Source organism: Chanodichthys erythropterus, chromosome 18 (assembly GCF_024489055.1).
Source record: "Chanodichthys erythropterus isolate Z2021 chromosome 18, ASM2448905v1, whole genome shotgun sequence".
Lineage (NCBI taxonomy): Eukaryota > Metazoa > Chordata > Actinopteri > Cypriniformes > Xenocyprididae > Chanodichthys > Chanodichthys erythropterus.
In genome coordinates this window covers 39,560,967-39,575,156 of record NC_090238.1, presented here as the reverse complement: position 1 = coordinate 39,575,156, position 14,190 = coordinate 39,560,967, and the positions used below count along the sequence as shown (strand labels likewise).

The following is a 14,190-nucleotide window of genomic DNA, read 5'->3' as shown; positions in this document are numbered from 1 at the left end:
ACTGGGAAGAGAGGAGCTGAACAATGGAGAATAATCAACATTCAATCTAGTAGAGCCCAAAAACATAAAGTCTTCCCTGATTTTCCTTAGATGACAGTAGAAGAGTTTATGAATACATCTGCAAATTCTGTCGATTCAGCACATTAATAATGGAAATGTGAGAATGTGGACTCCCTGATTGGTTTACATTGGAACAGTTGTGGTGAGTTGGGTTACTGTAAACCAACTGATTGGTTTAGCCTGTGCGAGGAAAGCCTCTCCAAACACTGGAGAGAAACAGACACTGCTGAACAAGAGACGAGACACGACAGGTTTGATTTACTAATGCCGTCGTCACACAGGAAAACCACTTCAAAGCTGCCCGGACACACATAACTTACTTCACAAAAGACTCCAACAGGGTCTGATAACTCTTTGATTATGATGCATTAGCATCTTTATTGTAAATCACGTCCAACACTGTTTGTACATATGGCTTCTTTCCTGACTGTTCCTGAAGCTTTACTGTGTTACAGCTCTTTCTGATGTAGATCATCATCTAAAATCATGGACTACTTCACTGTTATTTGTTCTCCTCTATTTGTACAGCATTGATCATCTGGTGAACTGTTCAGGCAAAAGAAGAAACTCAATTCTTGTTCTTCAGGAATGATTCCATATGTGCTGGATTTATTGAAGTGTTCACATTCACATACTGCCATTGTGATGATAGAAACGCCTTAGGGATTAGGGACTCTGTTGGTACCTAGAGACTTTGTTTTTTTCTCCACTACAGTTTTGATCTCCACAATGAAGTATCTATGAAAAGTGGTCCAAAGAAGGAACAGTGGTGAACCGGCGACAGGGTCATGGGCGGCCGAGGCTCGTTGATGCACGTGGAGAGCGAAGGCTGGCCCGTGTTTCCAGCTTCCAACTGTTGGTCCTCGTCATTATCACTTGACATCTCAGTCCCATTTATCCATTGCTTTGTGAATTTATAAATGCATCACTGTGTTCATATTTGCTTGAGAAACACCCATTCTGTTCGATTCGCTTGTCACTAATGGGATCATGAAGCCTGACTGTCTCTGACTGAGCGGCTGAAACCTTCTATCTTAAATCACATTTACATTTCTTTTTCATTCTTTGCTCAAGATTATTAGTCAAAGTTTTAGCTGTAAGTTGAACCAGTTTCAAGCTCTCTCAGGACTGAAGCACGCACACCTCTAGATACAAAATACTTAAAACTCTCTCCAAAGCAAGCAAACACATTGCAAAACAATACACATCATCAGAAATGGATTCACAAAGCCCAGCAGTCCAGACAAAGATTCATCAAACACACCAACAGCGCTACATCAACCGTAAACAAACAGCAGATACTGCCAAACCACTTCAAATCATCCGCAAACACAAGCAAAGACATAACAACACAATGTCCTACCGGTTCGACGGCAGTAAGCATATCCAAAGACGTCTGTCTTGTTGCGCAATAATCCTTCACATTAAAACAAGCGAGAGCAGGTCGATACTCCGTCAGCGCTGTTCTTCCTTTACATCCATCCAAAGCCTACAGGACTCTTCCTTTAATCCACTGCACTCCTGAAGAGTTCAGCTGTAACCCTGACGAAACACACCTGATCCAGCTAATCAAGATGAGTTGGAGCTAAACCCTGCAGGAGTCTGAGACCACTGCTTTAATCCAAAGTCGACTCATGCATAACGTTTTGCTGACTAAATTGTGTCTGAGTACAGGAATAACTTTTGTGACACGCCAATCCCTGATACTTGCATCTTGTTTTATTTTGTATGGTCAACAAAAACTCCCGCACTCACCCTCGTTCTTCCATGATGACACATAAACATCACCTGCAAAGGTACGACACTCAATGTTCAATGCAAAGGGGGATATTTTCATTTACAGAAATCGCAACTGCTGGTAGGGACTACAACGAGCTTCTTCCTGGGTTAGTGACATCACTAACCCTAAAATTTACATAAACCCCGCCCCCGAGAACACACAACAAAGGGGGCGGGGCCATGTTAGGCTGCTTTAGAGAAGAGGAAGAGTTGTTGTAGTAAATGCCGTCATTTTACGCCGGACTGCTTCACAAACGAGGCTCAATTCAACACAAAAGATGAACATGACGGCACATGCTAGTGGATGAGTTGAATCAACTCCACAGCAACTACATCAATTTATCCACTAACCATTCAGAAACGTCTAAAAGTTGTAACTTCTTCCTGAGTCTCTCCATCAGTGTCGACTCCGGTTTGAACAATGTAAGGCTGAACACTTTCCTCATTTTGGCTGCGTGAGATTCTCCAGCTTTGTTGTTGTTGAGCTGTTAAAGCTCCGCCCTCTTCTGGAAAGTGGAGCTCATTTGCATTTAAAGGGACACACACAAAAACGGTGTGTTTTTGTTCAAATTTGACAAGCTATAATAAATGATCTGTGGGGGATTTTGAGCTGAAACTTCACACACACATTCTGGAGACACCAGAGACTGATATTACATCTTGTGAAACGATTATTATAGGTCCTCTTAACAGAAATGTTCATTAAATTCTTCCACTAGAGTGTCTACATGAAGTAATGCTGGTTAAATGTTGGTTACGGGGGTCGAATGTAATGTAACTGTTATTGTGAAATGTAACGTACTGTATTGGCCAATCAGCATCCAGAACTGCAACAATGCATTTTAAAATATGTAGCTAAACTTTTATTGATCCTTCCCTCATATTTCAGATGATGCCACTAAAGACAGTGTGTTTTTATGTAAGCAGAACGTAAGGGATTTCCCGAGAAATAAAAGACACATTCAGAATCAACTGTGATTCCAGGAAACTCATTGAGGTTTGAGATAAAAGAATGGGGGTTTTTTTCTACAAAGGGGTAAATGAGTTTACAGCCATTTCAGCCGGTCCTCTGATCTCAGCGTTTCATAAGAATGTCTCCCTAAAGCGTCACAAAACTCATGAACAGTGCAAGAAAGAGGTGTTATTGTGAGAATGGTTCATGAGAACACACTGCAAATGGAGGCGCGCTGGACCTTCAGGCCTCCGCTTCAAAACCACACTGAAACTGTGACTAAATTCTCTATTAGAGAGCTTTTGTTTTTAACATCTTCCATCCTGCTATATTGAGATGTGAGGCTCTCTGAAGAGATTTAATGTCTGTCCACAATGAAGGATTGAGAAGGAGCTGCTGCTTACACTCCTCTCCTTCTGTTATTTTCAACACGCATCTGGAACTCGTCTGTCAAACTCTGTTTACGGCCGTGAGGACGTGTATTTCATATTGCTCAAAACAACACAGTAAATGGTCAATGAACAGTGTAAAACATCATGAGGTCGGGGTTTATTTGATAAAATGTTCTGCTGGAAGATCATGCACTTCAAAAAAATGTTCTTCCTCAGTGTTTCTGTCAAAATATCTAAACATTCTTAAATCAAGATACATTTACTGGAGAAGCAAAATAAAGTGAGTTTGTGTTTAAAACAAGAACAAATATCTGCCAATGGAGTCAGAAAAATAATCTTGTTTTCCCTTTGAATTAAGTTTATTTCACTATCATTTATGCATAAACTCACTCCAAAAATTGATTCTTCATTCTTCATTTTTTCTTCTGAAAGAAATGCATAAATGAAGAAGAAAGCCAACATATAAAAATGTCACAGATTAATATTTTCTGAGTAATCACTGTTTTGTAGATGAGGATCAAAATGACCATTTTCACCAAATTAGAGGAGTGTAAAATGACTTTATAAAGATGGCAGCATCATTATTTTATTTTCACACAGAGATTGGAAGATCTATTAGTGAAATCTGTTGACTTTATCAATCTGTGTTTCATTATATGCCAACAGTGACCGTTCAAACATGGTGAAAAGCACTTCTTGTGTTCTTTTCCTCAAGTTTGCATGTCTGTAACTCAAGAAGTGTTAAAGATATCTTAATATCCGTTTAGATTCTGGTTCTGAACAAGAAGTTCTGGGGAACCCAATGTCGCTCTGTGTTCAATTTGTTGAAATTTACCCATTTTCAGTGACGGAAAACCAAACGTTATTCACTTTACACACAGCTGATACTTTCTGCTTTTAAAGAGGAATATCTGAAGAACAAATAATGTTTAAAATAGAAATGTATCTTGCTTCTCTCTATCAGAAGAATCACAAAGAATAATCCTCTCTAAAGTACCAAAAATCAAATGAAATTGGTTTAGTTGAGGCACATTAACTTGCTCTCAGAAGTGTCTGTATAAGAATCTATATTTGAAACTGTTTTAGGGATATTTGGAGGATGGGATTTTGTTCATTTTAACAGCTTCTGAAGCTACCAAGAGTTCAAATACACATTACTGCATTGACTTCCCTATATCTGAGATTGAACTCTATAGGCCTTAAAAAAGTTTGCAAAAGAAAAGTTTATTAAGAACGAGAATCTAGAAGGATATTAAGATATCTTTAATACTTTGAGTTTCAGGCATGACAACTTTGGAAAATTAGTATTTATGGCACTCAGACAGGAATGTTTTATAGATTTGAGATGATAGAAAAACAACATTATTTGTTCTTCAGTTATTCCTCTTTAAATGCAAAAAGTATCAGCTGTGTGTAAAGTGAATAACGTTTGGTTTTCGATCACTGAAAATGGATCAAATTCAACAAATTGAACACAGAGCCACATTAAGATCTCCATATCTCTGGGATTGAACCATCGAGGGCCTTTAAAATGAAGATACCAGAAGAAAAGTTTGTTCAGAACCAGAATCTAAACGGATATTAAGATATCTTTAACACTTCTTGAGTTACAGACATGCAAACTTGAGGCAAAGAACACAAGAAGTGCTTTTCACCATGTTTGAACGGTCACTGTTGGCATATAATGAAACACAGATTGATAAAGTCAACAGATTTCACTAATAGATCTTCCAATCTCTGTGTGAAAATAAAATAATGATGCTGCCATCTTTATAAAGTCATTTTACACTCCTCTAATTTGGTGAAAATGGTCATTTTGATCCTCATCTACAAAACAGTGATTACTCAGAAAATATTCATCTGTGATGTTTAATATTTGGGCTTTCATCACTATTTATGATTGTCTTTCTACAGGAAAAATATTAACAAATATCTATACAAGAACGTTTAGATATTTGTGCTGCAAAACAGAAATACTGAGGAAGAATCATGCTTTTGTAAATCATGCAACAGAAAAAGCCAAAGATTATGAAAGAAATTTTTATCTTGTTCTCTCAAACCAAAGTTTTTTTGGCTTAAACGTGCTTCCATATCTACCAGACCAAGCCATATAAAATAAGTAAAAACTCAAGATGCGATGCATCTCTGGCCAACAATGTTAAATGCTGCTGTAAATCTGAAGTAAAACAATACACGCATGAAAGCAATAACACTGAATGATATGAATTAATATTCTTCTGCAACATCAGCAATCCTTAATATCAATCAAAATCAACCGTCCATCAAATCATCTCTGAGATCACTATCGTCACATGATCTCATTACAGTGTTTGTCTCACCTGCTCCCGCGTTAACGCTGCTCAGTGCCGCATGACGCTCGCGCTGCCGCCTGCTGGACACACGGAGAATCACCGCCACTGCCACCGACGCGTCACGTGATGCATAACGGAGAAAAAAACGTGTTGAAAGACGTCGTTACAGTATATGTAGCCATGCATTTTTGATTTTTGAAGTATTTGGCGTTCAGAGGTGTGCACGAGAGGAGCCCATGGGAAGTGAATGTGAAATTCATGCAGCCGTCATTAACGAGTGTCACCGGTAGAGGGCGTCATGTGACCATCTATATTTCAGGAGTAAAACAAATGATCATTTCTGACAACACAATATATGGTCAATCAGCGAGATTATTAGCTATTGTGAAGGTCATTCTTTTCTTCAATTTATAAAACTAACTAAAATGCAAAACCATATTGGCAGGAAAGACAGCATGAACAGTCATCACTGGAGAATGATTATTACTCTACATCGATAAACTGGTTTATTAAGTGCTACATTAATCATCTGATCACATGTAAATCACCTGCTCAGGTAAACAGTTCATCTGCTCGGCTTTCCTTCAGCAGAGGACTAACAGAATCAGTGATGACTACAGAAAACTGAAGACTTCAGAATGAGAGTCACATTCAATCTGGGGAAAATAAAATAAATAAATCATAAATAATATGATTAAAATAAGTAAATAAATTACATTAAAATACATACATGAATAAAATGAGTGTTTAAAAATGTATATATATTAGTGATAAATAAAAAAAAATAGATAAAAATGGGGAAAAAAATAGATTAAAAAAATTAAATGAATAAATCATAAATAATAAGACTAAAGTAAGTAAATTAGATTAAAATACATAAATGAATAAAATGGGTGTTTAAAAAATAAAATATATTATTAATAAATAAACAACAAGGATACAAATAAAAAATATATTAAAAATTAAATAAATAAAAAGTATGATTAAAATAAGTAAATAAATTACATTAAAATACATACATGAATAAAATGAGTGTGTAAAAAATAAAATATATTAGTGATAAATAAATTAAAAATAAATAGATAAAAAAATAGATACAAAAATAATTAAATAAACATAAAACGAATGATACATTTAGCAGCAGGGTGAATTCCAGTTGATAAAGACACTTTTTCCCAGTCAACTCAATGGCAAAAAGTGTCCCAATCAACCTGAATTCACCCTTTATCACTTAAGTGGGTAGAAAAAAAGTATAATAATGAAACTTAATAGAAATTATTTTGAGTGTTCAAAAGACAGATAGATGCCTTTTAAATGTCAGGACGGGGTCTCTCGCATGAGGACGGTCATGTTTGTGTTCCAACAGTAAGTACACAAGTTCATGGAAACCTTGAAATCCTGCAGCGGTGTGAATCACAGACACACTGACACGATCCTCTGTCAGATGGAGGTGTAATGCCTCCCATAGTTACTGAGCCGGATCTTCTCGGGCAGGATGACGTTGACGGGCTGCTCGGCGTCGGATCGCAGGAGGAGATCCCTCTGCTGCCGCACCAGCTGCCGGTACCTGCTGTTGGCCATCCACGCCTCGCAGCGGTGGAAGAAGATGATGCCTGTCGTGACCAGCACCACCAGACAGGTGAGGAGACCCAGAACCACGAAACAGATGACCTGGCTGCGGGTGACCAGCGATGCAGACGCCTGACCCGGCCGGAGAAGCTTGTGGAGAGCCGGCGCGGCGTAGTGCTGCGCTTTAACTCTGCGCTTGAGCTTGCTGACGTGAAGTTCACAAGACGGCCCGGTGAATCGGGGAAGGCAGGCGCAGCGGATCCCGCCGTCTGTGCCGTTCACGCAGGAGCCTCCGTTCACGCAGCGGCCGCTGGAACACGTCGAGAGACTGACGCTGCAGACCGGGCCGGAGAAGGGCGGCGGACAGACGCAGGTGTATTCCGGATCCTGACGGACACACGTGCCGCCGTTCACGCACGGATTGGGCTCGCAGACGTCAGGCTGGATCTCACAGAAGGTGCCGGTGAATCCAGGAGGACAGAGGCAGGAGGGACGGCTGTCAGAGCCGATCGTGTCCACGCAGGATCCTCCGTTCTGACAGCGAGAGCTGCGGATGAGAGAGAGGACACGCATCAACACACACGCTTCCTGACACTTCAGACGGACGGAGCAGCTGCAGTCTGAATCCATGCGGCTTATTTCAGCTTCATTTGTGTTATCGAGCAGCTCCACAATTCATACACAAGCCTTCGCATTTCATTTCAAAATATCCAAACAACACTAAAAAAGGCTGGAAAAAAACAACCCAAGTTGGGTTGAAAATGGACAAATCCAGCGATTGGGTTGTTTTAACCCAGCTATTGGGTTGTTTTAACTCAGCGATTGCTTTGTTTTCACCCAGCGATTGGGTTGTTTTAACCCAGCGATTGCTTTGTTTTAACCCAGCGATTGGGTTGTTTTAACCCAGCGATTGCTTTGTTTTAACCCAGCGATTGGGTTGTTTTAACCCAGCGATTGCTTTGTTTTAACCCAGCGATTGGGTTGTTTTAACCCAGCGATTGCTTTGTTTTAACCCAGCGATTGGGTTGTTTTAACCCAGCGATTGCTTTGTTTTAACCCAGCGATTGGGTTGTTTTAACCCAGCGATTGCTTTGTTTTAACCCAGCGATTGGGTTGTTTTAACCCAGCGATTGCTTTGTTTTAACCCAGCGATTGGGTTGTTTCAACTCAGCGATTGGGTTGTTTTAACTCAGCGATTGGGTTGTTTTAACCCAGCGATTGCTTTGTTTTAACCCAGAGATTGGGTTGTTTTAACTCAGCGATTGCTTTGTTTTCACCCAGAGATTGGGTTGTTTTAACTCAGCGATTGCTTTGTTTTCACCCAGCGATTGGGTTGTTTTAACCCAGCGATTGCTTTGTTTTAACCCAGCGATTGGGTTGTTTTAACCCAGCGATTGCTTTGTTTTAACCCAGCGATTGGGTTGTTTTAACTCAGCGATTGGGTTGTTTTAACTCAGCGATTGGGTTGTTTTAACCCAGCGATTGCTTTGTTTTAACCCAGAGATTGGGTTGTTTTAACTCAGCGATTGTTTTGTTTTCACCCAGCGATTGGGTTGTTTTAACCCAGCGATTGCTTTGTTTTAACCCAGCGATTGGGTTGTTTTAACTCAGCGATTGGGTTGTTTTAACCCAGCGATTGGGTTGTTTTAACCCAGCGATTGCTTTGTTTTAACCCAGCGATTGGGTTGTTTTAACTCAGCGATTGCTTTGTTTTAACCCAGCGATTGGGTTGTTTTAACCCAGCGATTGCTTTGTTTTAACCCAGAGATTGGGTTGTTTTAACTCAGCGATTGCTTTGTTTTCACCCAGCGATTGGGTTGTTTTAACCCAGCGATTGCTTTGTTTTAACCCAGCGATTGGGTTGTTTTAACTCAGCGATTGCTTTGTTTTAACCCAGCGATTGGGTTGTTTTAACCCAGCGATTGCTTTGTTTTAACCCAGCGATTGGGTTGTTTTAACCCAGCGATTGCTTTGTTTTAACCCAGCGATTGGGTTGTTTCAACTCAGCGATTGGGTTGTTTTAACTCAGTGATTGGGTTGTTTTAACCCAGCGATTGCTTTGTTTTAACCCAGCGATTGGGTTGTTTTAACTCAGTGATTGGGTTGTTTTAACTCAGTGATTGGGTTGTTTTAACTCAGCGATTGGGTTGTTTTAACCCAGCGATTGCTTTGTTTTAACCCAGCGATTGGGTTGTTTTAACTCAGTGATTGGGTTGTTTTAACCCAGCGATTGCTTTGTTTTAACCCAGCGATTGGGTTGTTTTAACTCAGTGATTGGGTTGTTTTAACTCAGCGATTGGGTTGTTTTAACCCAGCGATTGGGTTGTTTTAACCCAGAGATTGGGTTGTTTTAACCCAGAGATTGGGTTGTTTTAACCCAGAGATTGGGTTGTTTTAACTCAGCGATTGGGTTGTTTTAACTCAGCGATTGGGTTGTTTTAACTCAGCGATTGGGTTGTTTTAACTCAGCGATTGGGTTGTTTTAACTCAGCGATTGGGTTGTTTTAACTCAGCGATTGGGTTGTTTTAACCCAGCGATTGGGTTGTTTTAACCCAGCGATTGGGTTGCTTTAACCCAGCGATTGGGTTGTTTCAATCCAGCGATTGGGTTAAATGTTTGCCCAATGTGTTGGGTGGTTTTATTCAACTCAACTATTGTTTAAAATTATTATATTGCTGACTTAAAATGAACCCAAAATATGTTGGAAATTAAAAATCACACACATAATTACTAGAGGAAACAATAATAACCAAAAGGTGAACATTTATTAATGAGCAATTTAATAAATGTTTAAATGTTTATTTATTAATCTTATAAATGTTAATTTCCATCATATTTTGGGTTCATTTTAAGCAAAAAAAATACAGTAACAATAATTGAGTTAAAAAAACAACAACAACTACCCAGCAGGTTGTGCAAACATTTAACCCAACCACTGGGTTTGTCCATTTTCTACCCAGCTTGGGTTGTTTTTAACCCAGAATTTTTATAGTGTCATTTCTTTTTCTCTGTTTCTGTCACCTGACAGAGTTTGACTTGCTTATTTGGGATTTAAAAGACACTTAATCAGGGGCGGTTTCTTCATGAGGGCAATAGGGCGACGCACCACCAAAGTGAGAAAAGGACGCATTTTCACACAGAGTTACGCTAGCTGTCACTGCTAGGCTGTTTGTTCTGCCTCTGGATATAGTCCAATCAGCGTCGAGTCACGCTCTGTGGAGTACCGCCTCTTTTTGGGCATTTCAGTCTGGCGGAGATTTGCTCCGACTGCTCCCATAGACTTCCATTCAAAGAACTTTTTCTTCGAACTGCAGGCACTGCAATGCAATCTCTATGGGTTCCGGGAGGGCTCGCACTAACGTGCTTTCGTCATCATACGTAACCTTAACTTGTGCAGCGATTGGTGGAAACAAACATACCTCTATTATTAATTTTTTTTAAGCTGAAGTGAAATTTAATAATTTCCTCAGTGCATAATTTACATTTCACAGACAAATTCTCCATCAGTAAAAGTTAGAAAGTCGAGAAAATATTTCCATTTTGCAGTCAGGCGTGGACGAGCTTCAGCAAGCACAAACTTCCGTGAACGACGGAGCTCAATCTGAGTAAAAATACACTTTGCTCAAAATATTTGTTGAAAATTTGTTTTTGTTGGCGAACATAATTATGTCATATGTATCGAACCTACAACTAAGTGTATTTGTACGATAGCAGAAACGGTGTAAAGTGACTATTCTAGGGTAATCAAAATAATAATAGGCTAATTATTAGTCTGTTCTTTTATTTTTATTTATTTTCATTTTTAGTTTAGTATTTAATTTCTGCTTCAAAAAAATATTTTTTTTTTTATTGTAAAGGTACAATTTTAGAATGTAGTCTAGGACTAATGTGATTTGACCCCTTTTTTGCACATTATTTATAGCATATACTACACAGTTATATTCATGTTTGGTTTTTATAGCCTTCAATATGAACATTGTTTCTAGGACAATATTGGGCAGGATCTTAAATATTTTTCTTTTTAATTAAATACAGATTTTTTTTTTAGATCTCAGCCCTATGACATGCTTTAAATACAGAATTTTCCATGTTTTAGATAGATACATTATTATATCACTTGTTAAATGGATATTTAACAATTAGCCTATTCATTCCTGCATTTCTAAATAGTTTTGTTTTTTGTTTTTTTGCGCCCCCCCCCCCCCCAAATATTTTTTGCACCAGCCGCACCTGCACTTAATATTCAGTAATATCTGATTGATCAGAATAATGACTCTGTTGTCTTCTATAAAGCTGCTTTACTGCTGAAATTGAATTAATCTAATATTTGAAGTTTGCATCATTGATTCTGTTATTTTCCTCTTTATTACTGTGAAGCTGCTGTGAAACAAAGTGTATTGTATAAAGCGCTGTAGAAATAAAGCTGAGCTGATATTATGCATCTAATGTTGTTTAAGTCTTTTTGTGGCGAGACTCTATTTGTTTTGTTGCTGCACGCTTGATGGATTGCACTTGATTTCTTTTCAAAGGTCAAATAAAACTGATCAATGGTCAATAATTAATGCAGCGCTGGATGATCTCAGGTCTGCAACAAAACAAATAGAGTCTCGCCACAAAAGTCTTAAACAACACTTCTTCGCATTAGATGCATAATATCAATTCATATCAATACAGCTTTATGTGAGCAATATTTCTGTCGACTAGTAAACATGTGTTTCGCTCTACACTCGTTTAACAGAAGAAACAGTCTGTCATCAGTGTTACCCGTCGGCTGAACAGGGTTTCTTCAGCTGGCAGTTCTCCCCCGTGTCTCCAGCAGAACAAAGGCAGACGTGTCCACCTCCTCCTCCCTCCATCTCCACACAGGTGGAGTTTCCCGAGCAGGGCTTTGATGAACACAGACGAACATCTGAGAGGAAAAACACACATTCACACTGTTACCAACACACACATTCATACACTGCTGCTGTGACTGTGTCCTAAAGCATGTTCTGGAGAATACTGTGCCATTATCAGTCTATTTAAAATAAATCCACTCCTGCAAGTTCAGCTCTGTCGATAACAGGGAACGTTCTCAGAACCTTTAGCTAACATTCTGACAACCTTCTCTCAAAGTTACGAGAAAATGATAATTCAACGTTATCTGGTCTGTAATAATGTCCTCAAAACATTAGCACAAAAACTTTTTAATGTCTTATTTTTAATTAAGATATTTTTAATCTTTTCTCTTCTCCAGTAAATGTATCTTGATTTAAGAATGTTTAGATATTTGTGCTGGAAAACAAGAAAAAATACTGAGAAAGAACATGATTTTTCTCAGTGTTGGACGCTGGACCTCGATCACAGCGCGCTCCCGTCCAGCCGCGGTCACAGATGCATTGTCCGGGTTCTTCGCACGCTCCGTGCGCGCAGCCGGGTGCAGGAACGCACTGATCGCACGCCGCGCCTCGCCAACCGGCTCTGCACCTGCAGTCCACACCACAACACCTGCTTTACAAATGCGTGTCTATCCTCATGTGTCAATGACATTTAACTGCTGTTCAGAGCATTCTTGTGAAAGATCAACATCTGTCACACTGACAGCATCTCTGATATGAGTTTAATATGATTCTAAAAAGGTGAATGACGTCTTCAACACACACCTGCATTCTCCAGACTGCTCACAGAACCCGTGGTGTCGATGACATCCAGCACCACATTCTGGACCTGAACACACACACACACACACACACACACACACACACACGTTACTGATGAATAAACTGTCGTCTGTCCGGAGTCTGTCATGCATCGTGTCTCACGCGCACTCCAGCACATGAAGTTGACTGACAGATCAGTAGAAATGCAACAGATACTGATGGTGTGCGTCAGTCAGTCAGTGAAAGAAGAGCGACGGAGCGTCGATATTAAGATCGATATTTCACCTTGAGTAGAAACGAGCGCGCAGAAGAGCAGCAGAAATGAGAATCCGAGCCGGAGAAACACATTCATCCTCCCGGAGCTCGAGCCGCGATCCTCCGCTGATAATCGCATTCACATCATCATACAAACTTACTGCAGAGCGCGAGCAGAACGTGTTTAAACTAGTGCTTTGAACTCCGAATGAAAACAGACACTCTGGAAATGAACAAACTCGTCCGAGAAAGTCCAAGACGGTCAAAGCGAGTTTCACCAGTGAATCCGACTGAAGCTCCGCGAGGTGCTGCTGCTTCAGACACACTAAACTCCACCCATCAAACACCTTCAGCTACACACATAAACATCACAGAACTAAACTCCACCCATCAAACACCTTCACCTACACACATAAACATCACAGAACTAAACTCCACCCATCAAACACCTTCAGCTACACGCATAAACATCAGAGAACTAAACTCCACCCATCAAACACCTTCAGCTACACGCATAAACATCACAGAACTAAACTCCACCCATCAAACACCTTCAACTACACGCATAAACATCACAGAACTAAACTCCACCCATCAAACACCTTCAGCTACACACATAAACATCACAGAACTAAACTCCACCCATCAAACACCTTCAGCTACACACATAAACATCACAGAACTAAACTCCACCCATCAAACACCTTCAGCTACACGCATAAACATCACAGAACTAAACTCCACCCATCAAACACCTTCAGCTACACGCATAAACATCACAGAACTAAACTCCACCCATCAAACACCTTCAGCTACACGCATAAACATCACAGAACTAAACTCCACCCATCAAACACCTTCAACTACACGCATAAACATCGCAGAACTAAACTCCACCCACCAAACACCTTCAACTACACGCATAAACATCGCAGAACTAAACTCCACCCATCAAACACCTTCAACTACACGCATAAACATCGCAGAACTAAACTCCACCCATCAAACACCTTCAACTACACGCATAAACATCGCAGAACTAAACTCCACCCATCAAACACCTTCAACTACACGCATAAACATCGCAGAACTAAACTCCACCCATCAAACACCTTCAACTACACGCATAACATCGCAGAACTAAACTCCACCAACCAAACACCTTCAACTACACGCATAAACATTGCAGAACTAAACTCCACCCATCAAACACCTTCAACTACACGCATAA

At 39.8% G+C, this 14,190-nt stretch overlaps 1 protein-coding gene across 1 annotated transcript; it reads right to left on the bottom strand.

Moving 5' to 3' along the window:
- Window positions 1-6,291: 6,291 nt before the first annotated feature.
- LOC137006392 (protein delta homolog 1) lies at window positions 6,292-13,056 on the bottom strand. The gene is made up of 5 exons (XM_067367104.1): window positions 12,990-13,056; window positions 12,708-12,771; window positions 12,401-12,531; window positions 11,830-11,974; window positions 6,292-7,611 (listed from the first exon to the last, which is right to left on the bottom strand). Exons 1-5 carry the CDS (start codon window positions 13,054-13,056, stop codon window positions 6,936-6,938), a joined length of 1,083 nt encoding a protein of 360 aa, XP_067223205.1. The 3' UTR covers window positions 6,292-6,935.
- Window positions 13,057-14,190: the final 1,134 nt, after the last annotated feature.